At 45.4% G+C, this 27616-nt stretch overlaps 2 protein-coding genes across 6 annotated transcripts in view; one reads left to right on the top strand and one right to left on the bottom strand.

Annotated features, from left to right (window-relative positions):
- Positions 1–1764, bottom strand: part of WDR25 (WD repeat domain 25) — a 138517-nt gene extending 136753 nt beyond the window's left edge. Inside the window, exon 1 of one of the 4 annotated variants that reach the window (XM_082385854.1) lies at positions 1455–1764. The gene's annotated coding sequence lies outside the window, so the exon portion shown is untranslated. The other 3 variants (XM_082385852.1, XM_082385853.1, XM_082385855.1) reach the window with 3 other exon arrangements.
- The window catches only part of WARS1 (tryptophanyl-tRNA synthetase 1), a 37179-nt gene continuing 10651 nt past the window's right edge, over positions 1089–27616 (top strand). The window contains exons 1-6 of one of the 2 annotated variants that reach the window (XM_082385857.1): positions 1089–1229; positions 6662–6840; positions 14979–15192; positions 16193–16301; positions 24446–24565; positions 25282–25464. In XM_082385857.1, coding sequence (XP_082241983.1) covers positions 6727–6840; positions 14979–15192; positions 16193–16301; positions 24446–24565; positions 25282–25464 — 740 coding nt within the window. In that variant the 5' untranslated portion in view covers positions 1089–1229; positions 6662–6726. Of the gene's footprint in view, positions 1230–1833; positions 2257–6661; positions 6841–14978; positions 15193–16192; positions 16302–24445; positions 24566–25281; positions 25465–27616 lie in introns of those variants that run through there. The other variant, XM_082385856.1, reaches the window with a different exon arrangement.

The raw sequence follows: 27616 nt of genomic DNA on the forward strand, positions 1-27616 counted from the left end.
ACACTCGCCATGCTCACATGCCAGTGGGGAGAGACAGACCAGAACCGAGTGAAACAGAGCATGTCCGGAAGTGAGAAATCCTAAGGAGAAAAGTAAAACAGAAAAGAAAAGGAGGCGTGGTAGTGGGCCTGGGATGCAGTTTCACGTTGGGGAGGCCGAGGCAGGCCTAAGGCAGAAGGTGATGTTCTGCAGGTGAGGGAGCAGAGGTGATAAAAAACACTGAAGGCCGGACCAACAAAACTGATCAAATGGGGTGAGAGAGAAGGAGGCAAGGATGACTCAAGGAAAACAGGCGAAAACAGAGAAGATTGTGAGCTACCGGGAACAACATAAACTTCAGGGGGAAAGTGTTTGCTGCCTTTTATGTTTCTAAGGCAAAGGGGGAAGAAAAGGAAACTTTTTCATGGAAAGAGGGAGCGATTAAACCAGGAAGAACAGCCAGAAGAAAAAGTCAGGTCTTTGGAGAAATAAGGCTACAAAAGGGGGGAGTGGCATTGGCAGTCATCAGCATGTCTGCTCCACCAGGGCAGGACTTTTTGTGTTTTGTTCACTGTTTGATCGCCAGCATTTAGAAATATCTGTGAAATGCAACCTGGTCGGGGTGGGGGTTGGGGGGAGCACAGAGAAAGTAAAAGGAATAGGATATTCTCATTCAACAAATATTTCCTGATTACCTACTCTGTGCCAAGCCTTATGTTAGGTCTTATGGACAGAGATTAAGCACAAAACACGGATCCTGCGCCGGAGGCCACAGACTGAAGAAGGCAACAAACAAGATACGACCAGAGATGGGTTTTGAAGAATGCAAAGGAGTTAGCCGGGCTGTCAAGAGTGAGAGGTGAGGATCGTCCAGAGCACTGCGCGTTCGGAAGTAACCGGAGACACAGGACAGGCGAGCGGCAGTGAAGTGCCCGCGCGGAGGGGCGTGGAGCGCTCGGGCCACTGCCAGAGCCCAGTCCCCTCCCGCCCCCGGCCCTCCGCTCACCACACGCGCCGGAAGCTCTCGGTCCTCCCGGAGGCTGTCCCGCCTGCACCCCACAACCCAGTCGCGTTCCGTCGGCGCCGGGGCCGCCAGCCAATCAGCAGCGGCCTCCGTTCGACCCCGCGGCGCGAACAGCCAATGATGGCGCAGCCGGGCCGGAAGTTGTTCCGGCCGGAAGGCGTTTCCACGGACGCCCAGGAGGCCACCCTTGGCTGAGCCGGCAGCGCTGACGGGCCCGGCTGGGCGGGTAAGTGAAGGGATGAAAGAGGGAGGGAGGCCGCGGCGGCGCCAGATGACCTGGCCCTCCCGGAGCCGCCTGCACGCCAAGGCCCGGAGTATCCTCCTCAGAGCCCGGCTCACTGCTCGCCGGGTTCTGGCACCACGGGGTGCGCGGAGGCTGCCACGGCGCCCCTCGCCCCCTTCCTCCCAGCGCCGCCGACCCGGCCTGTCACCCACTGCCACCGGCACCGACCTTTCATCGTCTCCCTCCTCTCTCGTTCGCCAAGGGGAGAGGCCCTCACTTTTAACGAGTGTCTGCCATGTGACAGGGGCTTTGCCGGTAGTATCGCACTTAGTTCCCTCCACGATAAAGTTACGAGGCTTCTTTATGCCCATTTCACAAATGAGGAAACGCAGGATGAAGCGGAGAGGGAATGTGACTTGCGCAAGGGCTTGTAACAAGAAAACGCCCAAACTGGGATTGAAATCCGGGTCTGACCCCAAAACTCATGATCTCTCCACTGCCCTGCGCCGCCTCCGTGAACAGCAGCGGCAAGGAATTTACCATCCGCCTTCCCCCCCAACCCCCCCTCCCCGCCCCAAGACTATACACAAACACAGTTATTCATACTGATGCTGAGAATAGGAAACGGGAAGAGGGTGGGGAGGTTATATGGAGGCCAGCCTGGGATACGGGGTGGCTGATGCAATGACCAGCTAATGGCTTGCTTCCCGAGAGAGAGTTTCCCTGGTCTCCACCCGCATCCTCCCCTCCGCCCACCCCTGATTGGACAGTCTCATCGAAGAGGTTGGTCGAGAGGCTCAAGTGTTTCTGAGAAATTGGGTGATTTATAAGAAGCTCCTACATGCAAGTGGTAAAGGGTGGGCTAAACAGGAAAAAAAAAGAGAGAGAGAGAGGAGTCTTTTCTAAAAAGGAAACTGAAAGAAAAAGGGAAAGACTCTTAAAGAAGCGCTCGAGCTGCACTGGGCAGTCTCAGCTTCTCAACTGCCCAGCGTGACCAGTGGCCACCTCTGCAGCATCTCCTGCAACCTGGGTATGTATTACCATCTTTGCTAGGCTTAGAGTTTATTAGTATTTTTACCAGCCTTTTCCCAAAGTACTGGAAACCTTGGCTTAGGGGATGAGGAGCAGTATCTCTTAGGACCAGGGTGGTGTGCATTTTATTTCATCTCATTGTCCCAAAGTTCAGGTGACTCACAGCTTCCGTAGGGAATGGAGATACTAGAAGAGTAGCTGCCTATTTGGATTCGTAGCTTGACTTTCAGCGCTTTGATGTTGGCTATCCTATTTTTCACTGATGAGGCCTCCTTAAATAGTCGATACCCATCCACAGTATCTCCTTGTGATACTCATAAGTAGCTTATGCCTGGCTTCATATAAATTAATGTCCTCTTTGCCTTTTAAGATAATGTTCATTTTATTATTTGGAGGGGAAAGTAAGCTTTCCTCTCAGTGTTTAAAAAAGAAAAAGTGACCTCAATCTGTTCCAAGGTTTGAAGCGTTAAAGGACTCCTTGCTGGTAAGAAATCATTTTCTTGTCCTCTGGAAACTTGACAGTCCAAGGCCATTGTCATCCACACTCAGGGGTCAGGATGTGGAAGATGGTATCCCACCTGCTGGTAATATTCCAGGCATCCAGGAACTTCTGGGTCCCCTGCTCTTCTCAGCTGCTCCAGAATCGGCTGTAGTGCATGATGCCACCCTTCCCCCAAATTGCAGAATCAGTGTATTCTGATCTTATCTGTGAGATGATTTCATTGTGGCCCAAGGAATTGTCCTGTTGTTCTGTTAAACGGTTCTGTAATTCCTCTTTCCATTCCTCATCCCAAAACTGTACCCAGTTTCTTCAGGTGCCTGTTACGCTCCTTGGGAACAGTGGAAGCTTTCAAAATGAGCACAAGTTTCAAGTTCCTTAAAAAGAGGAGCGGAGAGTTCATTTCTAAGAGTCTTTTCGATTTCTCCTTAACTGTGTGCTGGTCTGCTGTGGACTGTGCAGGTTTGCTCTTTTCACTCACAGTCCTTTTCTAGAGGAGATCATACATTACTTCACAGATTATAGCTTCATTTCCTTGTTTTAGATTGTAGTATTTGTGAAATAGATAAAGCAATTTTCCTTGACAAAGATTCAAAGCCCTATTTGCAGTTTGCACAGTAAACACTGAAGACAGTGGTCCTTAGTCTCTTGGCATCTCGGACCCCTTTGAGAAAGTAGTAAAACCTGGATACTCTGCTTAGAACCGCAAACGTGCCAAGGTGCAGGCAAACTGTTGATGTCATTTCAGAGGTTCTGAACTCTGGGTTAAAAACCTCTGAAGCTAAATTAAATTCTAAAAGTTAGTTAACAAAGAAATAAAGGAGAATGTTGACTAGATAGGAGGAAAAAAGGAGAATATGTGCCCGTAAATGGGCTAAATGGATGCCTGAAATGAGGGAAGTGATAGTTGTATTCTCGTTGTCTCTGATCACTGCCGAAGCACTGTACTCTCTCAGGAAGTTGCATCATGCGCACACACACGAGGTTACAGTGTGGGTGATTCCCACATGGTGAGTATATGCCTCATGATCCTGAGACCAGGGAGACCTCACCTGCTGTCTCCTCAGTCAGGTGTCATTCCCGTGTGCCTCTTCTTACTTAAATGGGATTCTGAGAGTTAAAGATACATGTTCTTCCCTACGACAGGGACCCTAAATGCAGGCTCAGTTCATCTAGCTGATCCTCTGCAGTTATCTGCTCCGTTGCAGGGGGAGATGAGCCGTCTGGGGCTCACCAAATCATTCTACCTGGCACTTTCCCTAGGAATTTTTAAGGGTAATTTTAATCCGTGCTTGATTTTGGTCCTACTCGCAGACTTCAAAACCCACTTGTTGCCTTCCGTGCAGGACACCACATTTTTGGAAGGACAAGGGTAAACCGAAGGGAATTCCAAAAAGAGTGACCAGGATGGTGGGCAGATGTTCGCAATGGGTGAGGAAACCAGACTGGGTATGTGGGATTAACCTGGCTCTTCCCAAGTCTCGGAAGGCTCAGTGCAGTGTCAGGACGTTCTAAGAGGACTTCTAAAGTCCAGGTAGGAGAAATCTACCTTAAACTGGAATACTGCGGAGGTATTATAAGAGGATATAAACCAGAAGGGGAAAATTAAACTAGATGATTTGTGAGATTCATTCATTCAGTAAACGTCTGTTGATAAGCTACTCTGTACCAGGTACTAGAAGCACATGAAAGAATAAAGCCCAGTACTTGCATTCTCTGTGTGACGGATTTTCATAAATAACTACACGCAGTGTGAGTGCTCTGATAACCACACTAACGAGTGCTCAGGGATCACCAAGGACAGAGCAACCAACTTGGCCCCATGGGTGCAGGGGTCAGGAAAGGCTGCAAAGAGGAGCCGAGGTTTGAATTAGTAAGACAGCGGGCAGAGGAGGGTATGAGACATTCCGGGCAGGGGGAGCAGCTGGCATTTGAGAGAGCACATGGTCGAGGGGGGCTTTGGCATCAGATCCTGGTTGGGCTACTCTGGCATGGAACCTCAGAGGGTGGTTCTGACTTCCCTGAGCCGTCAGCCTCTGGTCGCTAATGCAGAGCAGATACTGTACCACCCAGCTTTGAAAGTTGGGAGAATTGGGGATCATGTGTAAAGCATCTGGGCGTGATGTTTGATCATTTGTGGCTAGAAGTAATTTTCATCACTTTGGTTGTTATTTGATATGGGCCTGAGTGTTTCTCCTCTCCAGCGCTAGTCAGAAGGTTCTTCCACATTCCTTCTCGTTTTTACGGGCCTCCCTTTCCAGGAATTGAGGCGATTCTCAGCAAGGAGGGGAAAGAAACTGGCTGCTATCCCATCCTGGTTTCAGTATTACGGTTTCATTGACTTATATAAAGATTGGTTTAAATTTTACATATTTTTTAAACAGATATTTAACAAGTGGATGAATAAAAATAAATTACCCCCTCAAATTTGTGTGTTTTGTTCATAGAGCTGCTAGAAAAAATTTTTTTAATGATTAAAGACACAAAATAGTCATTCATTAAACCTCTCCTCTGTCGCTGATGCTGTGCTACACTGTTTACTTACCCGCATTATCACACCTATTCCGTGACCAATCCTGCAAGTTAGCGTTGTTATTGTTATTCCCATTTTACAGTTGAGAGACTGAGGCGCACGACAGTTAAGTAGCCCGTAGGATAATGTTTGAGAGCATAGGTTCTGGGGTCAAACTGTTTGAGTTTGTATCTCATCTCGACCACTCACTAGCTGCGTTATCTTGCGCAAGTGTTTTAGCCTCTCAGCTTGCTCATCTACGAAACAGAGATAACAAATCTGTCCCATAGGATTGCTGTAGGTTTAAGTGAATTAATATGTATAAGGTGCTGAGGAAAATACCAGACTCTTAAGAGCTGGAGGTTAGCTGCTCTGGTGTAGCCTCACCGGCACTGTCACCCTCCTCATTCAAGGTGTAACAGCAAGTTACAGACGGAACGGGAGTTCAGCCAAGCTCTGGAACCCTAACAAATAATACTTGTAATGGGTTTGTGCCTTGCTCTACATTTTGTAAAATGCTACCATGTCGTTTTTTCTCATTTCTTCTCATAACAGCCCTTGAGGTAGGTGACAAAGTTCGTGACGGTGCTGCTTTATAGCTGAGGAAGCTGACACTCAGAAAAGGGAAGTGACCAACCCAAAAGGGGCTGATTGTGGCCAGCCTCTGCCCCAAGGTGGCCTCAGGTAGCCTGCCGTGTGCCCCACCTTTTCTAAGGTTAATAGTAAATAATGACTAATAGGAGGTGCAGGGACACCTTCCTCAAAGGTTTGCAGTTCCATAAGGCAGCATGTGGAGTGGACAGGCTGTATATGATTCGTAGCTCATTTGGAACCCAGAAGGGATAAGGCCCTGCCTCCACCCAGACTTCCCTTCGTCTGAGAACGGAACAGCTGGCCAGCAAAGGAAGCCATTTGTTCAGCGGTATGTTGCTTATGACTGCAAAGGCCTGGGAATTCATCCCGAAAGCAATTAAGATAAAGAGTAAATAGCCATTTGCCAAATGTTTCTAGCTGTGGTGAACTTAGGTTTACTAAAGCACTTTGGTATTTGCTGCCTGAGCAGACACGAGTCCTTCCTGTGTCCTAGGCACTGGCTGAGGCACAGGGGCACCTCAGCAGATGCACACTTGCCCTTGGTTAGGAGGGGTCTTTCTTTGCCCTCCCTAAGTCTGTAAATCACAGCAATTCCTTTCGACCTCATCATTAGCATTTGTTCTTCCTCTTTTCCCCTGTTTCATGGCTCCAAATTTCTGCTTATATTTTTATTAATGTTATATTATCTATGCCCTTTGTTGTAACTCATCTCCAACCTTTTTGGAAAGAAGAACTAGCTACGGTAAAGGAAAAACAGCTGCGATGGTTTGTTAATCTCTCTCTCTCCTCCCCCCACAGTCTTGTCTGGACCACTGAGCAAATCTGCCAACACCCTAGCCGGCTGTGAACGCAGGTCCTGGAAAATGGCAGATGTGCCCAACGGTGAGCAGGGCTGTGGGTCCCCACTGGAGCTGTTCAAGAACATTGCTGCTCAAGGGGAGCTCGTGAGGGCCCTCAAAGCCAGAAACGCGGCGAAGGTATGTCATTTAGCTGGGTCCTACACGCACACACACACACACACGTCCAAGCCACCTCTGTAGGGTCATGCTACCAGGATTCCGTTCCCTCACCACCTGAGGTGTCTTGGCTCTCAATTTAAATGTATTTTCTCCTTTATCGGCATCGATGCCTGTAGTCTAAAGGGAAGCCGCTGGGAAACACAGCAGCCATCCACCCCGCCTCTCTCCGTTTCCTGCTCGCAGAAACAACGATTTTCGATTCTTTTAGCTGATTCTTTTGCTGTGTAACCCCTACGTCTCTCAAAACCACACATTATATTGCTCCTGATAGATGTTCAGGTTTGGGGCTTTCACTGTGGACGACAAGGAATTAGCACTTTCACAATCACAGACAATCACAGTCTCCATGTAAATGCCGCTGACAGCTGACCCACTGGGTATAGCGTGAGTGCTTCTCCTTTCCTGCCCAACTTTTGTTTTCTCCAGAGTTGATAGTTGTCTTAATTGCTTTTTGCTTGGCTTTTCTTTGTTTCATTTTGGGGTTTTTTGGCTGCACCTTGCAGCCTGCAGGATCTCAGTTCCCCAGCCAGGGACTGAACCCAGGCCACGGCAGTGAAAGCCCAGAATCCTAACCACTAGGCCACTTGGGAACTCCCCTGCTTGGCTTTTCTTTTTTTTTTTTTATTTTTTTTATTTGGCTGCGCCCGCCAGGTCTTAGTCACAGCACGTGGGACCTAGTTGCAGCATGCAGGATCTTTTAGTTTGTTCCTTTCAAATTAGAAATTCATGACCTTTAATTCTCAGAAATTATATTATTTCTTTGATTTATCCTGGGTTGTTTTTTTTTTTTTCTGTTTCTTAGTGTATTTTTTTAATTCAAAGACTGGTCCTCTGAATTTCTTATTTTTTGACTTATTTTCCTCATTTATTTTTCTTTTTGTTCTTCTTTTAGGTATGTTTCGTCAACTTCTAACCCTCCTATTGTTTTTCACTTATTCTATCATTTTTGACTTCCAAGAGCTCGTTTGATCTCTGAACGTGCCTTTCCTCCTAGCTCTCTGCTCTTATTTCATAGGTACACTGTCCTTCTGTCTCTGAGATCTTGGTGATAGTTTTTCCAGTGTTCTCTACCCCCTTTATAAACTCAGTTTCTTCCAAGTTAGCTTTTTGTTCCTTCTGCCTTTTGTATTAGATGCCGTCGTCTGGTGTTTGGTGACGCCCAGCTGTGCAGTGGCGCTTTAGAGGGAGCGCTCGGAGCTGGGAGGAGCTCGTCGTGTAGCTTTCCCTTCCCTGGGTGGCAGCCACACCGCTCCCTTGCCTTGGGGAGGCTTCAGTGTCGGGGCCTTTAGAGCTCTTCTTTGAGGCTTGTAGAGTCCCCAGAGAGGACTCCTCCAATTTGCTGTCCAGAGGGTACGGGTCCGGCCGCCAGCGTTGTGAGCTGAGTGGGGCAGAGGAGCTGGGCTGTGGGATCCCTCGCTGAAGGCCCCGTTCTCCGTGCGCTGCCCCTGCCCCCGCCCCCTCTGGATGGGAGGGGGGGATGTACCGGCTAGGGGGAGATCTCAATAACTGCTTCTGAGACAGACTTTCAGCCAGTGCTCCTAGTTTTATAGCCCGCTTTCACCCTCACTTCTTTGCATATCTAGGGCCGCCAATGCCCAAACCTCTCTGGGATTCCACAGCAATGTAAGTCCAGTCACTGCCCAGGTTCCCCGTGTTGTCTTAGCGTTTGTTCTTCTCCCATGTTCAGTGAGGTACCACTCATCCCTCCGCTTTCCAGCTTCTGAATCTTGTTGCTGTCATCCTCTTCCTGTTCCCTTGGTCCTCGTGGGTTGTGCCTTTTTTAAAGATCTCTTTGCTGTTGCTGCAGTGGGTTTTAGAAGTGCAACCCATTCAGTCTGCGTCTGTAACCATCACCTGAGCACTTCCTTTCACTCTCGGTCACCCAGCTTCTTCATGTCCATGACTTCCTCGTCTGTCACTTCCAATCCCTGTCGTCATCTTTTCAAAAATCTCTTCCTAGGTTCTCACCAGATGGTATCAACCGTCTCACAGTCACTCCAGTAGTTTACTTTGACTGTTTGGACCCTAAATAATCCATTACATTTTAAAAGAAAGAAATAGTGATATCCAAAAAAAGGAGTTGATTATTCACAGAAAGGGGTTTACAACACCAGGCAGGGCTCAATAGATGAGGCTAAGTTGTTTAAAAAAAAAAAAAAATCTGAAAACCTAAAATAAATAAAGGACCGAAATGTTGATCATTTACTCTATAAACCCATTTTAGGAACCTGACAGTGATATTTTTGTCATTTAACGTTAAATTCGAATAATGTTAATAAATGCTTTTAATTTTCTTAAATTTACTGAGGCTTGATTTGTGACCCAAGATGTGATCTATCCTGGAGAATGTTCCATGAGCGCTTGAGAAGAACGTGTAATCTGCTGTTTTTGGATGGAATGTCTTATATATATCAATTAAATCTATCTGGTCTATTGTGTCATTTAAAGCTTCTGTTTCCTTATTTATTTTCATTTTGGATGATCTGTCCATTGGTGTAAGTGAGGTGTTAAAGTCCCCCACTATGATTGTGTTACTGTCAATTTCCTCTTTTATAGCTGGTAGCAGTTGCCTTATGTATTGAGGTGCTCCTATGTTGGGTGCATATATATTTATAATTGTTATATCTTCTTCTTGGATTGATCCCTGGATCATTATGTAGTGTCCTTCCTTGTCTCTTGTAACATTCTTTATTTTAAAGTCTATTTTCTCTGATATGAGTATAGCTACTCCAGCTTTCTTTTGATTTCCATTTGCATGGAATATCTTTTTCCATCCCCTCACTTTCAGTCTGTATGTGTCCCTAGGTCTAAAGTGGGTCTCTTGTAGGCAGCATATATATGGGTCTTGTTTTTGTATCCATTCAGCCAGTCTATGTCTTTTGGTTGGGGCATTTAATCCATTCACGTTTAAGGTAATTATCGACATGTATGTTCCTATGACCATTTTCTTAATTGTTTTGGGTTTGTTTTTGTAGGTCCTTTTCTTCTCTTGTGTTTCCCACTTAGAGAAGTTCCTTTAGCATTTGTTGTAGAGCTGGTTTGGTGGTGCTGAATTCTCTTAGCTTTTGCTTGTCTGTAAAGCTTTTGATTTCTCCATCAAATCTAAATGAGATCCTTGCCGGGTAGAGTAATCTTGGTTGTAGGTTCTTCCCTTTCATCACTTTAAGTATATCATGCCACTCCCTTCTGGCTTGCAGAGTTTCTGCTGAGAAATCAGCTGTTAACCTTATGGGAGTTCCCTTGTATGTTATTTGTCGTTTTTCCCTTGCTGCTTTCAATAATTTTTCTTTGTCTTTAATTTTTGCCACTTTGATTACTATGTGTCTCGGCGTGTTTCTCCTTGGGTATATCCTGTATGGGACTCTCTGCGCTTCCTGGACTTGGGTGGCTATTTCCTTTCCCATGTTAGGGAAGTTTTCAACTATAATCTCTTCAAATATTTTCTCTGGTCCTTTCTCTCTCTCTTCACCTTCTGGGACCCTTATAATGCGAATGTTGTTGCATTTAATGTTGTCCCAGAGGTCTCTTAGGCTGTCTTCATTTCTTTTCATTCTTTTTTCTTTAGTCTGTTCCGCAGCAGTGAATTCCACCATTCTGTCTTCCAGGTCACTTATCCGTTCTTCTGCCTCAGTTATTCTGCTATTGATTCCTTCTAGTGTAGTTTTCATTTCAGTTATTGTATTGGTCATCTCTGTTTGTTTGTTCTTTAATTCTTCTAGGTCTTTGTTAATCATTTCTTGCATCTTCTCAATCTTTGCCTCCATTCTTATTCCGAGGTCCTGGATCATCTTCACTATCATTATTCTGAATTCTTTTTCTGGAAGGTTGCCTATCTCCACTTCATTTAGTTGTTTTTCTGGGGTTTTTTCTTGTTCCTTCATCTGGTACATAGCCCTCTGCCTTTTCATCTTGTCTATCTTTCTGTAACTGTGGTTTCTGGTCCACAGGCTGCAGGATTGTAGTTTTTCTTGCTTCTGCTGTCTGCCTTCTGGTGGTTGAGGCTATCTAAGAGGCTTGATGGGAGGCTCTGGTGGTGGGTAGAGCTGACTGTTGCTGTGGCGGTCAGAGCTCAGTAAAACTTTAATCCACTTGACTGTTGATGGGTGGGGCTGGGTTCCCTCCCTGTTGGTTGTTTTGCCTGAGGCAACCCAACACTGGAGCCTACCTGGGCTCTTTGGTGGGGTTAATGGCAGACTCTGGGAGGGCTCACGCCAAGGAGCACTTCCCAGAACCTCCGCTGCCAGAGTCCTTGTCCCCACAGTGAAACAGAGCCACCCCTGGCCTCTGCAAGAGACCCCCCAACACCAGCAGGTAGGTCTGGTTCAGTCTCCCCCAGGGTCACTGCTCCTTCCCCTGGGTCCCGATGCGCACACTGCTTTGTGTGTGCCCTCCAAGAGTGGGGTCTCTGTTTTCCCCAGTCCTGTCGAAGTCCTGCAGTCAAGTCCCACTAGGCTTCAAAGTCTGATTCTCTAGGAATTCCTCCTCCCGTTGCCGGACACCGAGGTTGGGAAGCCTGACGTGGGGCTCAGAAGCTTCACTCCAGTGGGTGGACTTCTGTGGTATAAGTGTTCGCCAGTCTGTGAGTCACCCACCCAGCAGTTATGGGATTAGATTTTACTCTGATTGCACCCCTCCTACCGTCTCACTGTGGCTTCTCCTCTGTCCTTGGACGTGGGGTATCCTCCTTGGTGAAATCCAGGGTCTTCCTGTCAATGATCGTCCAGCAGCCAGTTATGATTCTGGTGCTCTCGCAAGAGGGAGTGAGAGCACGTCCTTCTACTCCGCCATCTTGGTTAATCCTCCCAAAACTAAATGCTTTTAGTTAGTAACTCTTAGTGACTCCAGTTATGTTCAGCATTTTAGCAAACAATACTTAACATGGTTTTTTTTTTTAACATCTTGATTGGAGTATAATTGCTTTTCAATGGTGTGTTAGTTTCTGCTGTATAACAGAGTGAATCAGCTATACATGTACATATATCCCCATATCTCCTCCCTCTTGCGTCTCCCTCCCACCCTCCCTATCCCACCCCTCTAGGTGGTCACAAAGCACCGAGCTGATCTCCCTGTGCTATGCAGCTGCTTCCCACTAGCTATCTATTTTACATTTGGTAGTGTGTATATGTCAATGCTACTCTCTCACTTCGTCCCAGCTTCCCCTTCCCCCCCACCACCGTGTCCTCAAGTCCATTCTCTACGTCTGCATCTTTATTCCTGCCCTGCCACTAGGTTCATCAGTACCGTTTTTTTTAGATTCCATACATGTGCGTTATCATACGGTATTTGTTTTTCTCTTTCTGACTTTACTCTGTATGACAGACTCTAGATCCATCCACCTCATTACAAATAACTCAGTTTCGTTCCTTTTTATGTCTGAGTAATATTCCATTGTATATATGTGCCACATCTTCTTTATCCATTCATCTGTCAGTGGATACTTAGGTTGCTTCCATGTCCTGGCTCTTGTAAATAGTGCTGCAATGAACATTGTTAACACAGTTTAGAATAACTCTTTCGAGGGTGGTCTTTGACTAATGCGTAGTCAGCTGACACAGCAAGAGAGATCAGAGGTTACATGATGAAACCAGAGTTAAACAGAGTAAATTTGTATCTGACCCTGAAATGTGTCACACTAGAAGCACCTGATGTTTTGGAAATTCACGTTAAGTGAAACAGCTGAGCCCCTCGGGGATCACTGGTCCAGTGAGGGTGCCGCAGTCTCTTCCTCCACGCTGTCTGCCATCTGTCCAGGTCATGGTCCTCGGCGTTCTTTCTGCTTCGTGTACCAAGAGAATAACACCCACTGCTTTCAGAAACAGTAGCTCACAAAGCTTCTCCTGGCGGGTAGGTCGGAATCTGGGGGATCTGACAGGAGACAGTTTGAGCAGGATTCAGGAGGTGACACTGCATCATAGGAGTTAAGATAGAGAACAGAGCCTTTCTTCTCCTTTTAGTTTAAGTAAACTTTTTAAATTGAAATACACCATTCGTTCAGAAAAATACGGAGATCACAAACAGGCAGCTCACTGAATTTTCACAAAATGACCACACCTGTGTAACCAGCATCCAGATGGAGAAACGGCACAGAAGCCACCCTCGGGCCGCTTCAGGCCCTGCCTCTACCCTCCCAAGAGAGGCCTCCACCCTGCCTCCCCCACCATGGATAGTTCCTCCTGTGTTGGAACTTTATTTAATCAGGTAGTGTATATAGAGTCTTTCGTGTCTGGCTTTTTTCAGAACATCAGCTTTTAAAATCTGTTTCAATGTCCTGGTCCATGTTAGATTGAGAACAAGAAAACGGACAAGACGAGCCTGCTTGTCTGTTTCGGTCCCATTCCAGTGAACAGGTGGTCCTTGAACTGGGACCCCGGTTAGATGTTTGACTTTCGAAGAGCCACCTAGTTGGAAGCTGAGTTAGGCCACATAGAGTATGAATGTCACACAGCTGGTGATTGAAGAGTAGTGACTGCAGGGCGCTTCAAAGCAAGGTAGTTAATTCTCCCATAGATAACTCGATAGATCATGCTTGCTAAGCCTTTATTCTGCTGCAAGCACAGCCTAGGCACTGCCGTAATGAGGTGAGGAAAACATGCTTGCCTGTCTAAGGTAGGCCAACATCCTGTCTCTTGCATGAGGTCTATCCATGGGGCCATTGATGCCACAACTCTGACTCGTTTAAACGACGAATTCCAGATGGTTTCGGAGTTTGAAACACAAATCTGTGCTTGCGAAATCACCCTACAGTAACAGTCCTCTGTGGACCGGTGCCGTACCTGACGGAGGAGCTCTCTCTGAATGGAGTTTGGTGCTGTGATGTTTCTCCACTGGGAAGCCCAGTTTATAGCACATTATGTATAAACTCTAAATGGAAGTGTTTGTATTTCCCTTGGCAAGCAAATTGGACTGTGTATATTCTTTGTGATCTAATCCAGCAAGGCCAATTATGGGAATAGAGCTTTAGGGCATAGCATGACTAATCTGCTTAATTAGGTTTGCTTTTTTAAATGCCAGGCTTCCAGGGGTGGCTAGTGTGGGCTCCTGGAAGAGGAGGTCTTTAATAGGTTTCCAGCTTACCCAAGGATACATTTTACATTTGTTTCTCTTATGCTTATTTTAAAACACTAAATGTGCAGACACTTTGGACAGCTTGATAAGACTCCAAAATGCTGTAGTATAACTGTTTCCCAGTGAATCCCTCCTTAATTTATGACCTGAAAGTCTATATTTTTTCCTTGCCTTTATCTGTTTTCACAATGTCTACTTGAGTTGCTGTTGCTGTCCTTGGTGGCATCGTTGTTTAAGTTTCCATAAATATTCATCTCAACCTGTGTGGATTGTAAAAACAAGTTCCAATGCAGAGCTCAGTGTAATTGATTAGTGGAGCTTGTCCCATATGTTCGCTGGCATTGGTGGTGTTTAACATTTAGCACATTAACTCTGTCATAAACAATGGTGTAAATTGTGTCGCTACACGTATCCTATAGTGTTTGTGGTAGTAATCCGTAGCACTAGACCAACAGATAAAAAAATAAAGGGGCTTCCCTGGTGACACAGTGGTTAAGAACCCGCCTGCCAATGCAGGGGACACGGGTTCGAGCCCTGGTCCGGGAAGATCCCACATGCCATGGAGCAACTAAGCCCGCGCACCACAACTACTGAGCCCATATGCCACAACTACTGAAGCCCATGCGCCTAGAGCCCGTGCTCCACAACAAGAGAAGCCACCACAATGAGAAGCCCGTGCTCCGCAACTAGAGAAAGCCCGCGCGCAGCAACGAAGACCCAACGCAGCCAAAAATAAATAAATAAAATAAATAAATTTTTTTTTAATTATAAAAGAAATAAAAATAAAATACGCTCGGGCCTATGACTTGCTGTGTGTCCATGGGCAAGCTCCTTCACCTCTCTGAGTCTCACGTTCTTCAACTGGAAAAGGACAGTGACAATGACGCCTTCCTCGTAGGGTTGTTGTAAGGCTAAAGGAAGTCGTGTGTGAAAGCAGTTAGCACAACGCCTGCCACACAGCAGTAACATTCAGCAAATGTTAGCCGTTGTTAATACGTTCAGCCTTCACCCTTATTCCTTCCTTTGTACAGGATGAAATTGATTCCGCAGTGAAGATGTTGTTATCCTTGAAAATGAGCTACAAAGCTGCCACGGGGGAGGATTACAAGGCTGACTACCCTCCAGGGGACCCGGCACCTGGGAGTGATAGTGGCCTGGATGCCACAGAAGCGGGCGAGGACTTTGTGGACCCGTGGACAGTACAGACAAGCAGTGCAAAAGGCATTGACTATGACAAGCTCATCGGTACGTTATGGGAAAAGCCCCAGCTTTTAGGAGTGATTCCATTGGGTTGATTCCACTGATGTTTTCTAATTTGAATTAATCATACATCCAGTCAAGCTTCAATGCCAAGGGGAAAATAGATCCTAAAATCTTTTAGTGGTACATTATATTCCCAGAGGATTATTTTTAATTAACATAACAATATAAAATATATCTCAAAATAATGATTTATAGTAGATAGCTTAGTAGAAGCTTTTTCCTTTTTTTGAGCAATTCAGAACCTGGGGAAGGTCCATTGAACTGGGCATCTTTGCAGTCATTTAAATTGTCTTTAACTCAGTGGGTACAAGTCAGTCATAGATTACTTAAGGTTTCTCCTCCAGTGATACTGAGTGTGGAGCTAAACAGCTGGAAGTCAGCTTAAGAAAGATGACTCCTCATAGGTGGCAGGTCCTCACTGCCAAGCCCTTCATTGGAGGGCTTCCTGCTCAGGAAAATCCTTACTCTGAGATCACTGATGGCTGTCAAAAAAGAAAGAGAACTAAAATGTTCTTACCTAAGTCTAAGCCATTTTCCATGATTCATGTGTAGACTGTCAATGAGGGAAAATTCTCTTGAAGACAGCCGTTAATTTGGTTAAAGACTATTTAAATTTATGGTTGTGAGTGAATATAAATTATACCTTAATAAACAGTAAGCAGCGGGGGCCTGTGTGTGTGTGTGTGTGTGTGTGTGTGTGTGTGTGTGTGTGTGTGGTTGCATAGAGTTGCTAGATAAACTGCATTCTGGATCTGTTTCCTGTCAGAATCCAGTCCCAGACAAAAGAGCATTTTGTTCTGTAATTTTCTGTTCTGCTGGCTGTGACCTCCACTCTGGGCTGGTGGAAGGGACCAGAGCCTAAGGCCTAAAGAGGCCTGGGTCTGTTGAGACTGTGCGTGGATCACAAGTCTTTCCCTCTCGTTTCAGCAATATCACCAAACCTCCCACCACCTAAGATCGGCATCTCTTCTTTTTTTTCCAGTTCGCTTCGGAAGCAGTAAAATTGACAAGGAGCTGATAAACCGAATAGAGAGAGCCACGGGTCAGAGGCCGCACCACTTCCTGCGCAGGGGAATCTTCTTCTCACACAGGTCAGGGTCTTCTCACTGCAGGACCTCCCACCCCTCCTCTTCTTTCAATGAAGGAAACTATCAGGATGCTGTTCCCTCACACTGCCAGGCCCCTGGGGGGAGTGGTTCCACCTCCTGTCCTGTCAGTAGCGGGCTGTGGGATGGCGCCCGTCCCTGCACCTCTGGCCCTTAGTTTATTCATCTGTAAACTGCCCACCTCACAAGGTGGAGGTCAGGTACACAGCAGGTGAGATTCATGCCAGGTTACGTGCTATAAACTATAAAATGTCACAAAACAAAAGAGATTAACGTGTCCAAGTTCAGCATTTCCCATGAGATAAGCAGGAGGCTTCCTGAAATTACATACTTCTTCCTCCTATTGTACTGGCCTACTCATAAATAATAGCCAAAGAGAAACTAATAGTATGGCTGAGTTGCGTTGCTGTGCACCTGAAACTATCACAGCATTGTTAATCGGCTATACACCAATATAAAATTAAAAGTTAAAAAAAAATTTAAAAAAAAAAAGAGAGAGAAACTAGTAGAGCGAACATGCACAGAATATCCCTACCTGAGATCATAAATTCCACGCAGATAACATCAGAGAACAGGCGGCTTCTGAGCGAGGTCTTGCCTCTCCCACCCCACACATCGCCTCGGGTCGGGTTCAAGGCCATGTTCGTGGAGTTTATAGTCCGGGGTAGGGTTGTTCTGTTCTGCCCGCACATCAGGGTTACGGAGAGCACGTGCAGGACAGAACTCGGCAGTCTGCCGAACACTTTAAATTCTACACGCAGAGAACTCCAAGCCCCGCTCAGCCTTCCTTCTGGGCAGAATACAATCAAAGCTTTTTCCTTAATTGAGATTTAATTCACATGCCATAAAATTCACCTTTTGAAAGTACATAATTCAGTGGTTTTTTTGGTATATTCACAAGGTTGTGCAACCATCACCACTATCTAATTCCAGAACATTTTCCTCACCCCAAAAAATAACCCTCTACCCATTAGCAATCACTCCCCATTCCTCCCTCCCCACCAGCACCACTGGCAACCACTAACCTACTTTCTGTGTCCGTGGATTTGCCTGTTCTGCACATTTCATATAAATAGAATCATACCACATGTGGCCTTTTGTGTCTGGCTTCATTCACTTAGCATCATGTTTTCAAAGTTCCTCCATGATGTATCATATGTCAGTACTTCATTCCTTTTCATACCTGAAAAATATTTTATTGAATGGACATACCCCCCCCCATTCAAAAGTTGATGGACATTTGGGGTATTTTCACTTTTGGGTTATCAATAATGCTGCTCTGAACACTTGTATACAGGCTTTTTTTTTTTATAAATTTATTTATTTTATTTTTTTATTTTTGGCTGTGTTGGGTCTTCGTTGCTGTGTGTGGGCTTTCTCTAGTTGCGGCGAGCTGGGGCTACTCTTCGTTGCGGTGGGCGGACTTCTCACTGCAGTGGCTTCTCTTGTTGAGCACGGGCTCTAGGCGCTCAGGCTTCAGTAGTTGTGGCTCACGGGCTCTAGAGCGCAGGCTCAGTAGTTGTGGCACACAGGCTTAGTTGCTCCACGGCATGTGGGATCTTCCCAGACTAGGGCTCGAACCCGTGTCCCCAGCATTGGCCCGAGTATTCTTAACCACTGTGCCACCAGGGAAGTCCTGTATACAGGCTTTTATGTGGACATATATTTTAAGTTCTCTTGAGTGTGTACGTGGGAGTGGAACTGCTGGGTCATAAGTTAACCATTTAACTTTTTGAGGAACTTCCAAACTGTTTTCCACAGCGACTGCATCATTTTGCATTCCACCAGCAAAGTGCAAACAAAGGTCCCAATTTCTCCACATCCTCGCCAACATTTATTATTTTCCATTTTATGTTTTTCCATAACCATTCTAGTAAGTGTGAGGTGGTATTTCATTGTGATTTTGATTTGTATTTCCATAATGACTAATGATGTTGAGCACCTTTTCATGTGCTTATTGGCTGTTTTTATATATTCTTTAGAGAACTGCCTCTTCTGATCCTTTGCCAACTTTTTAATTGGGTTATTTATCTTTTTATTATTGAGTTATAATACTTCTTTATATATTCTGGATACTAGTTTCTTATCAAATACTTGATTTGCAAATATTAGCTCTTTACAGTGTCCTTAGAAGCACAGTTTTTAATTTTGATGAAATCCAGTTTTGTTTTGTTTGTTTTTCGTTGCTTGGTGTCATATCTAAGAAACCATTGCCTAATTCAAGGTCATGAAGATTTACACCTGTTTTTTCTTCTAAGAGTTTTATTCTTTTAGCCCTTACATTTAGGTCTCTGTTCCATTTTGAGTTAAGTTTTGTATATATGTGAGGGAGGATTCAACTTCATTCTTTTGCATGTGAATATCCAGTTGTCCCAGTGCCATTTTTTGAAGACTGTTGTTGAATTTTCTTGACACCCTTGTTGGTAATCAATTGACCATATATTTAAGGGTTTATTAAATATACTACATAGTCTTGATCATGTAGCTTTATAGTAAGTTTTGACACTGGAAAGTGTGAGTCCTCCAACTTTGTTCTTCTCAAGATTATTTTGGCTGTTCTAGGTCCCTTGCATTTCCAAGTGAATTTTAGGATCAACTTGCTAATTTCTGTAAAAAAAAAAAAAAAAACGGCAGCTAGGATTTTGATAGAGATTGCACTGAATCTATAGATCAATTTGGGGAGTGTTGCCATCTTAAAATATCAAGTCTTCCTATCCATGCACAAAGAACGTCTTTCCATTCACCAGGTCTTTAGTTTCTTCCAGCAGTGTTTTATAGTTTTCACTGTGCAAGTCTTGCACTTCTTTATTTTTTTAATAAGTTTATTTATTTATTTATTTATTTATTTATTTATTTATTTTTGGCTGCGTTGGGTCTTCGTTGCTGCGCGCAGGTTTTCTCTAGTTGCGGCGAGCGGGGTTACTCTTCGTGGCAGTGCGCAGGCTTCTCATTGCGTTGGCTTCTCTTGTTGCAGAGCACGGGCTCTAGGCATGCAGGCTTCAGTAGTTGTGGCACATGGGCTCTAGAGCGCAGGCTCAGTAGTTGTGGCGCACGGGCTTAGTTGCTCCGTGGCATGTGGGATCTTCCCAGACCAGGGCTCAAACCCTGCATTGACAGGCGGATTCTTAACCACTGCGCCACCAGGGAAGCCCGAAGCCTTGTACTTCTTTTGTTAGATTTATTCCTAAGGTTTTGTTTGTTTTCATGCTGTTGAAAATAGCATTTTCTTCGTTTCCTTTTTGGATTGTTCATTGCTGTTTCTGAAAGGAAAGTGCACTCCTGTGTGTTTCCTCTGGCTCAGCGCTCACTGCAGGTCTGCTTCACTTCTGACACCGGATATGTGGGGTTTCCACACGTCAGGAGGTTCTGCAGCACAAGCTGGTGTCTTACAATTTAACCCAATTCTGACACTGTCTACCTGGAGATAGCGTCTCATCCCACAGGTTAAGGGCTCAGTCCCACAAGACTGCCCCCCACCTCCCTACTTCACACAGGAATCGCAAGTCCAGACTGTTACCCGTGCCATAAATCAGAGGGCCCCATGACTGCTTCGTGGAGTGAATTTGCCAGAGCGTCTCACATAAGTCAGGAAAACATTTTACTTACTAGATTACCAGTTTATTACAAAAGGGTATAATTCAAGAACAGCCAGCTGGAAGAGATGCACAAGGCAAGGTGTGTGGGAGCACAGCGCTTCCATGGTCTCCCTGGGCACCTCTCTCCCCACTTCTCCATGTGTTCACCAACCCGGAAGCTCTCTGAAGCTGTCCTTTGGGTTTTTATAGAGGCTTCACTACATAGACATGATTATTTAAATCACTGGCCACTGGTAATTAAACTCAATATCCAGCCCCTCCGCCCTCCCCAGGAAGTGGGGCGAAGGCAGGGGGGGCTGAAAGTTCCAATCCTCTAATCGGAGTTGGTTCCTGGGGACCAGCCCGCCTCCTTAGGTTATCTAGGGGCTTTCCAAAAGTCACTTAAGTAACATAAATTTTGGTATGGTTGAAAGGAGCTTATTATATGAATAACACTCCTATCTTTATCATTCTTATCACTTAGGAAATTCCCACAATGGTTTAAGGAGCTCTGTGCTTGAAACAGGATAGAACGAAGACCAAATATATATTTCTTATAATCAATCACAATATAGCACTACTGTATAGAAATACAACAACTGATTTTTGTTTGTTGATCTTACATGCTGCAACTTTGCTGAGTTCATTTATTAGTTCTTATTAAAAAAAACAAAGTTCAGCCACATAAATTTGAAGATCTAGTTATCTTTATTCAGTGATTCATAAATCAGGCAGCATCCCATCTAGCGACTAGAAAGGCACTCCACGGGGTTTACAAAGTGGAAGGTTTTTACAGGGAGAAGGGTGGGGGCGCTCCAAGGGGTTTACAAAATGGAAGGTTTTTACAGGGAGAAGGGTGGGGCCAGGGAGGAATTAGCAAAAGGAAAAAAAGGATGATTTTTAGGCCAGGACATCTTTTTGTGGAAGGGAATGGCAAGGGTTTTACCACGCAGATTGATTCTTGAGGGAGCGAAGGTGTAGGGTGGGGGACAGTTTACCTCATAGGTGCTGAGCAGAAAATTCCAGACTGGTTGATTAATATTACATTTCTGGGGAAGGTGGAAACTGCAGTTAAATCAGATATTAAGTCTAGGTTTAGTATCTCGGGCTTTAACATGATACCATTTGGGGCCTGTGGTTTCTTTTTAACATTCTTTTTTTTTTTTTTTCTTTTTTTGTGGATTCTATAGCATTTTTGATATATAGAATTATTCCACCTGCGAGTAAGAATAATTTTACTTCTTCCTTTCCAATTTGGATTCCTTTTTCTTGCCTAATTGCTCTGGCTAGAACTTCTAGTACAGTCCTTGTGAAAGTGATTCCTGACCTTAGGGGGAAATCTTTCAGTCGTTTACCATTGAGTAGCTGTGAGTTTTCCATAAATGCCCTTCATCATTTTAAGGATGTTCCCTTCTATTCTGAGTTTGTTGAGTATTTTTATCATGAAAGAATGTTGGGTTTTATCAAATCTTTTTTCTTCCTCTGTTGAGATGATCAGGTGGCTTTTGTCATGTTTCCTATTAATACCGTGTATCACATTGATGGATTTTTGTATGTTGAACCAAGTTTGCATTCCTGGAACAAATTCCAGTTGATTATGGTGTGTAATCCTTTTTATATGTTGCTGGATTTGGTTTGTGAGTTGCTGAAGATTTTTTCATCTGTATTCATAAGGGACATTGGTCTGTAGTTTTCTTTTGATGTCTTTGCTTTGGGTATCAGAATAATACTGGCTTCATAGCATGAGTTGAGAAGTATTCCCTCTTCCATTTTTCTGGAAATTTGTAAAGGATTGTTGTTAATTCTCTTTTGAAAATTTGAGAGAATTCACTCGTGAAGCCATCTGGCCCGAGGCTTTTCTTTGTGTGACTTTTTTTTTTATTCCTAGTTCAATTTCTTTTCTTGCTATAGATCTGTTCAGATTTTCTATTTCTTCTTGAGTCAGTTTTGGTAGATTTGTCTATTACATCAGTGTTGTCTAACTTGCTGGCATACAGTTGTTCCTAGTATTATTCCCTTATAATCCTTTTTACTCCTATAAAGTGTTTAGTACTGTTGATTTTGGTAATTTGAGTCTTTTGTTTTGTTTTTTTAGCTCAAGGTTTATCAATTTTGTTGATCTTAAGTCAAAATTTTTTATCTTAGCATTTTACAGTTCTCACTGCCCTGTGACTTATTTACTTCAGTATAATAATGCTGTAGGCTCTTGGTTTAGGGAGGTGTAGGACTTGAAGCTTTGGCCATGCTCAAATTTGAGAGTGCCTCTCAGATCTGTAAAGTAGGTATGTGATGAGATTTGCCACGCGCTGTCAGGCTCCCTCTGCAGCTGAGGGGTCCCTGCTGGAAGCCATCCTCACAAAGCTGAGCTGAGCATGGGAGCCTCGTCAGCGCCCTGCCCTCGGGACAGCACATCGTGAGTGCTCAGAGACTTCCTGCAAAGCCATAAGGAGCAGCTCAACCGGGACTTCCCTGGCGGTCCAGTGGTTAGGTCTCTGTGCTTCCACTGCAGGTGGCACAGGTTCAGTCCCTGGTCGGGGAACTAAGATCCCACATGCCACACGGTGCGGCAAAAAAATAAAAAGAGCAGCTCATGTGACGGCTTGTACTCTTTTTCTTTTCTGTAAGCCGGTAAAAGTTTGATTTGGTTACTTGTGAGAACCAAAGAAGGACTCTTTTTCTTCCAAAATCAAGTGTTTCATTCTCTCCTTATTTCAGAAGCACTGTGTGATCGTTCCTTGGGGAAAAATCAAAACTATGCACAAAAACCAGAATCCCCCTAATCCTATCAGCCCAGAGATAAGCACTGTTAACCCCTGGCCTGGGGTATAAGGAGAAGTCGCTTTCAGAATACTCTTGTCTGGGTTCTCCTACCCAGACCTCTGGAAAAGGCAGCTATTCCTCTTTTATGTGGGCATACTTTGCCCAGAAACAAAGAACATTCACACCCTGGAAGGGTGGTTTCATACTCTGCCAAACGTTGCAGTCACTGGCAGGGTTTGGTTTTGTTTTGTTTTGTTTTTTGGGGTTTTTTTAACATCTTTATTGGAGTATAATTGCTTTACAATGGTATGTTAGTTTCTTCTGTATAACAAAGTGAATCAGCTATACATATACATATATCCTCATATCTCCTCCCTCTTGCATCTCCCTCCCACCCTCCCTATCCCACCCCTCTAGGTGGACACAAAGCACCCAGCTGATCTCCCTGTGCTATGCAGCTGCTTCCCACTAACTATCTGTTTTACATTTGGTAGTGTATATATGTCCATGCCACTCTCTCACTTCGTCCCAGCTTACCCTTCCCCCTCCCCGTGTCCTCAGGTCCATTCTCTATGTCTGCGTCTTTATTCCTGTCCTGCCCCTGAGTTCTTCAGAACCATTATTTTTTCTTTTTAGATTCCATATATATGTGTTAGCATACGGTATTTGTTTTTCTCTGACTTACTTCACTCTGTATGACAGTCTCCAGGTCCATCCACTTCACTACAAATAACTCAATTTCGTTTCTTTTTATGGCTGAGTAATATTCCATTGTATATATGTGCCACATCTTTATCCATTCATCTGTCGATGGACACTTAGGTTGCTTCCATGTCCTGGCTATTGTAAATAGAGCTGCAGTGAAAATTGTGGTACATGACTCTTTTTGAATTATGGTTTCTCAGGGTATATGCCCAGTAGTGGGCTTGCTGGGTTGTATGGTAGTTATGTTTTTAGTTTTTTGAGGAACCTCCATACTGTTCTCCATAGTGGCTGTATCAATTTACATTCCCACCAACAGTGCAAGAGGGTTCCCTTTTCTCCACACCCTCTCCAGCATTTATTGTTTGTAGATTTTTTGATGATGGCCATTCTGAACTGGCAGGAGTTTTAAAAATACAGATTCCCAGACGTCACCCCAGACCCACTGGACCAGAGTCTGTGGAGGCAGACCTCAGGCAGATGTGGTGTGGAAACAGCCGGCCAGGCGATTCTGATGTACCGCCAGGGAGGAGGCCTCTTCGTGGGCACTGTCGGTGGACCCCAGTCCTTGGGGAGGGTGGATGATTCCAGAATAACTCCCAGGTGAAGACACCTGGTCCCAGTGTAGCTGAGGGAGCCCAAAGCAGACCTCCACCTGGGGACATCCCTTACCTCCCTCCCTAAGTCAGGACTGTGGGAGCCCTGCGATTTCCCCCGTCTGGGCCAGCAGAGTGTCGGCGCTGCGTGGTTCTCAGCGAGGACTGGGTGGTGTCGGCCTGGGGTCACTCCCAGGAAAGTGTGTGAAGCGGGCGGCATGTCAACATCGATACTTGCAGGAATTCCAAGAGAGATCCAGCGGCTGACCAACATTTACGTTCATTATTCCCAACCTGCATGTCTTACACTTTTAAAACGATCACAGGAGAACCAGCTCAGAAGAAGTTTCCTGTCGTTTTTACAGCATAAGCACCAAGGATAACAAGCTCTAGTGATTATCCGGGTTGTTTTGTCTCTTTATCATTTCCAAATGAGCATTCACACCGCGATTTTTTTCTCAGAATATCACACTTTTTTTTCTCCTTTTTCCTTTAGAGACATGCATCAAATTCTTGATGCCTATGAAAATAAGAAACCATTTTATCTGTATACGGGCAGGGGCCCCTCTTCTGAAGCAATGCACGTAGGTCACCTCATCCCGTTTATCTTCACAAAGTAAGTATTGCATCGTATGACTGTTCTCACTTGTATTAGTGAATCAGAAATGTTAGTCACATTACTGATCGAGTATGGTATATAAAATTATTTTGTTATTTTGAAATTCTTTTGAACCATGGAGAGACTAAATCAGCAGTATATCTGCCAATCATAGATAATAAATGTATTATTTTGCCAAAAAAAAAAAAAAAAAAAGAAAAGAAATGTTAGTCACAAACCTTGTCTAGAACTGACAAGACAGTACTAGTTCACGTCTGCTTGAACAACCAAGGTCTTGGGGAGTTGCTGCCTTTGTGGCTTCTCTTCACCCTGTTCCTGGTGTCGCTTTAGCGGGATGTGGGTGGTAGAGAGAGCACTGCTTTGGAGTCAGTGGACCTGCGTCCTCCTCTTCCCCTGTCCATGTGACCATAGAAGAGTTACTTCTCTGGGCCTTAGTTTCCACATCTGCCACAGGGAGTAATAATACCTGCCGCCTACAGTTCTCGTAAGGCTTCAAAATAAAGTGTGCAGAGCTGCCAGCACAGAGCTGACATGGTAATAAACAGTGGTAGCCCTTATTAACAGGAGTCAAATTCACAGTGTGATCAGAGCGTGTGATTTTGTGGGCAGGGACGTTTTGACATACATTGTTAGCAGGAACCGTGTTTTCAGAGGCACAGTGGCGTTTTTCTGCAGGGAAATGAGATGACGACCTTCCTCCCCCGGTCTCTTAGGTGGCTGCAGGACGTGTTCAACGTGCCCTTGGTCATCCAGATGACCGACGACGAGAAGTACCTGTGGAAGGACCTGACCCTGGACCAGGCCTATGGCTACGCTGTGGAGAACGCCAAGGACATCATCGCCTGCGGCTTTGACATCAAGAAGACTTTCATCTTCTCTGACCTTGACTACATGGGGTAAGGAGAGAACGCCTGGCTGCCTTTTAAATAAGTAGATGCAGACTGTAGACAAGTCATCACGGCCACGGCAGCTGAAACACCTGAAGCATCTCGAGGTCTGGAAGATGTTTTTCTTCCTTTATTGAATGTTATGGTCTGGTTTATTGGTTTATTGACAAATAAGGTTTCCATCCTCAGCTTGTGACAGATGTGCATCTGTGTCGCAGTTTCTCTCCACGGATGGTCAGCTGTGCCAATTTGGGTGTCTTTCTCTTTCTCAGTGTACCTTTTTCCCTACAGAGAAAAGACTCACTGATGACACAGTTCCCTCACAGTCTAGTTAAACCAGACACTTAATAGTCCAAAAGATTTCCTTCTGGAAGTCCTCAAATTGTAACTTCTGCGGTTTTGAACTTCATTCCAGACGACTACCAAGAAGTGTGTTAGAAAATAAGACTCTGTCCACCGTCCCAAGAAGAATGCTCTTCAGGTCACCCAATATTGCATGAGCCTCTAAGATGAGGTGCTCCCTGCACGGCTCTGGCCGTCCATGGGCGACAGTGACTGAGGGCCCAGCTTGCTGGTGGAGTGCAGCCCCTGTTAGGAGATTCGTGAGAGGCCCAGACAGGGCGTGGTGGAAACACCGAAGGGCTGCGCGGGCAGTAAGTGCAGGGGAGCTTGCTGGTGAACGTCGCCCCACAGGGGTCCCTTTTGTTACTGCTGAAATCTGAGGGGTAGCTTCATAGCCATTGAGAGAAATAGGTGCCTTGGTATGAAATCTGGCCTTTCTAGCAGCCAGTAAATGAATGAATTTTCTAATTTTACCTATTACATTTTTTTAATTGCTCTCTTGTGGGCACAGAGGCATTGTGGGGTCCATGAAGAAACATGACCTTCCAAGGGAGGAAAATAGACCTGGGTTCGAGTCCCAGGTCTCCTCTGTTCAGGGTCTGTGAGTCAGCAAGTCTGGTCCATGAAATAGGGTTAGATGAGACCTTAGCTGTCACCGTTACTATCATTTTCATGACACTTAGTTTTATTTCTCTCCCCCTATTCCTTAAAAGGACCTGATTCAGCTGCTTGAACCCATAGACACACCATGGGTTCTGCTGCTCTTTTTAGGACAGGGCAGTGCTGGCATCACACAATCACTGGCATCCTTTTGTGCAGCCTCTTCCCACCCACCGTGGCCCCTCTCGGCCTCTGGTCCCCCACCAGCCAGCGCTCTTTCTAAAAGGCAGGTGTGGCTCAGTCCCCTGCTCACAGCTTTCCTGGTTCTCCATCATCATCGGGATAAAGTTCTCGCTTTCCCCTCTGCACACCAGCCCCTTGCGATTTGGCCTGTGTTCCTCTCTGGTCACCGCCCCCTCCAGCTAGACAGAACAATTGGCTGTTCCACACCCTCGCCTTTGTCCCTGCTCTTCTCTGCCCTGGCCCCGGGACTCCTAGCTCCGCGGATTCCTATGCTGTCTTCCAAGCACGTGGTCAAGCACCGCCTTCTCCTGGGAGCTGTCTCTCCTGCAGCCAGATTTAGGTACCCCTCTCTGGTCCCCCTGCGCCCCGGGCCCCCCTCTGGTGCAGCGTGAGGGGTTGTCCTCTCCCACTAGACCAGTAAAGCAGCAGTCACGGGGTGCTCGCTGTGGCCGGTGCCCCCCGAGGCCCCGAGAACACAGCACTGAGCAAAACGAAGTCCCCCGTTGTGGTGCTGAGATGTTGGTGGGACAGAAACAAACGCCTCTGACGAGTCCGTGAGAACGTCGGGGCGGGGGCGTGAACTTCCGAACAGTCCGCGTGAGGAGACCGCCATGGCCCACCATGCTTTCAGCTCGTTCTGAGAGACTGTGGCGTCTGTGGCGACTGGTTTCCACCCTGTCTCTGTGGCACCTGCAGCTTCAATTCTGCCGCCTTTGCTCCCTAAGAACTTCCTTTCTCTTTATGAACATGGAGTAAAGATGAAAACCCAGACAAAGGGCCTGTCCTAGCTCTTCTTACGTATTTTATGTTGAACCTAAAGTTAGGAGGGACATTTAAATGTTAAGGTCTGTTTTCAAGTGTCTTTTTCCCTTAAAGAGTTTCTTCTAAGCACTCAAGCATTTTACTTTTTTTCTTGAAGTTTAACTCAAAATCTAAATCTCTGACTTCATAAAGCTCCTTCCCAAGCCAATCTTCC

The sequence above is a fragment of the Balaenoptera borealis genome (genome assembly GCF_965194805.1).
Source record: "Balaenoptera borealis genome assembly, chromosome: 3".
Taxonomy (NCBI): domain Eukaryota; kingdom Metazoa; phylum Chordata; class Mammalia; order Artiodactyla; family Balaenopteridae; genus Balaenoptera; species Balaenoptera borealis.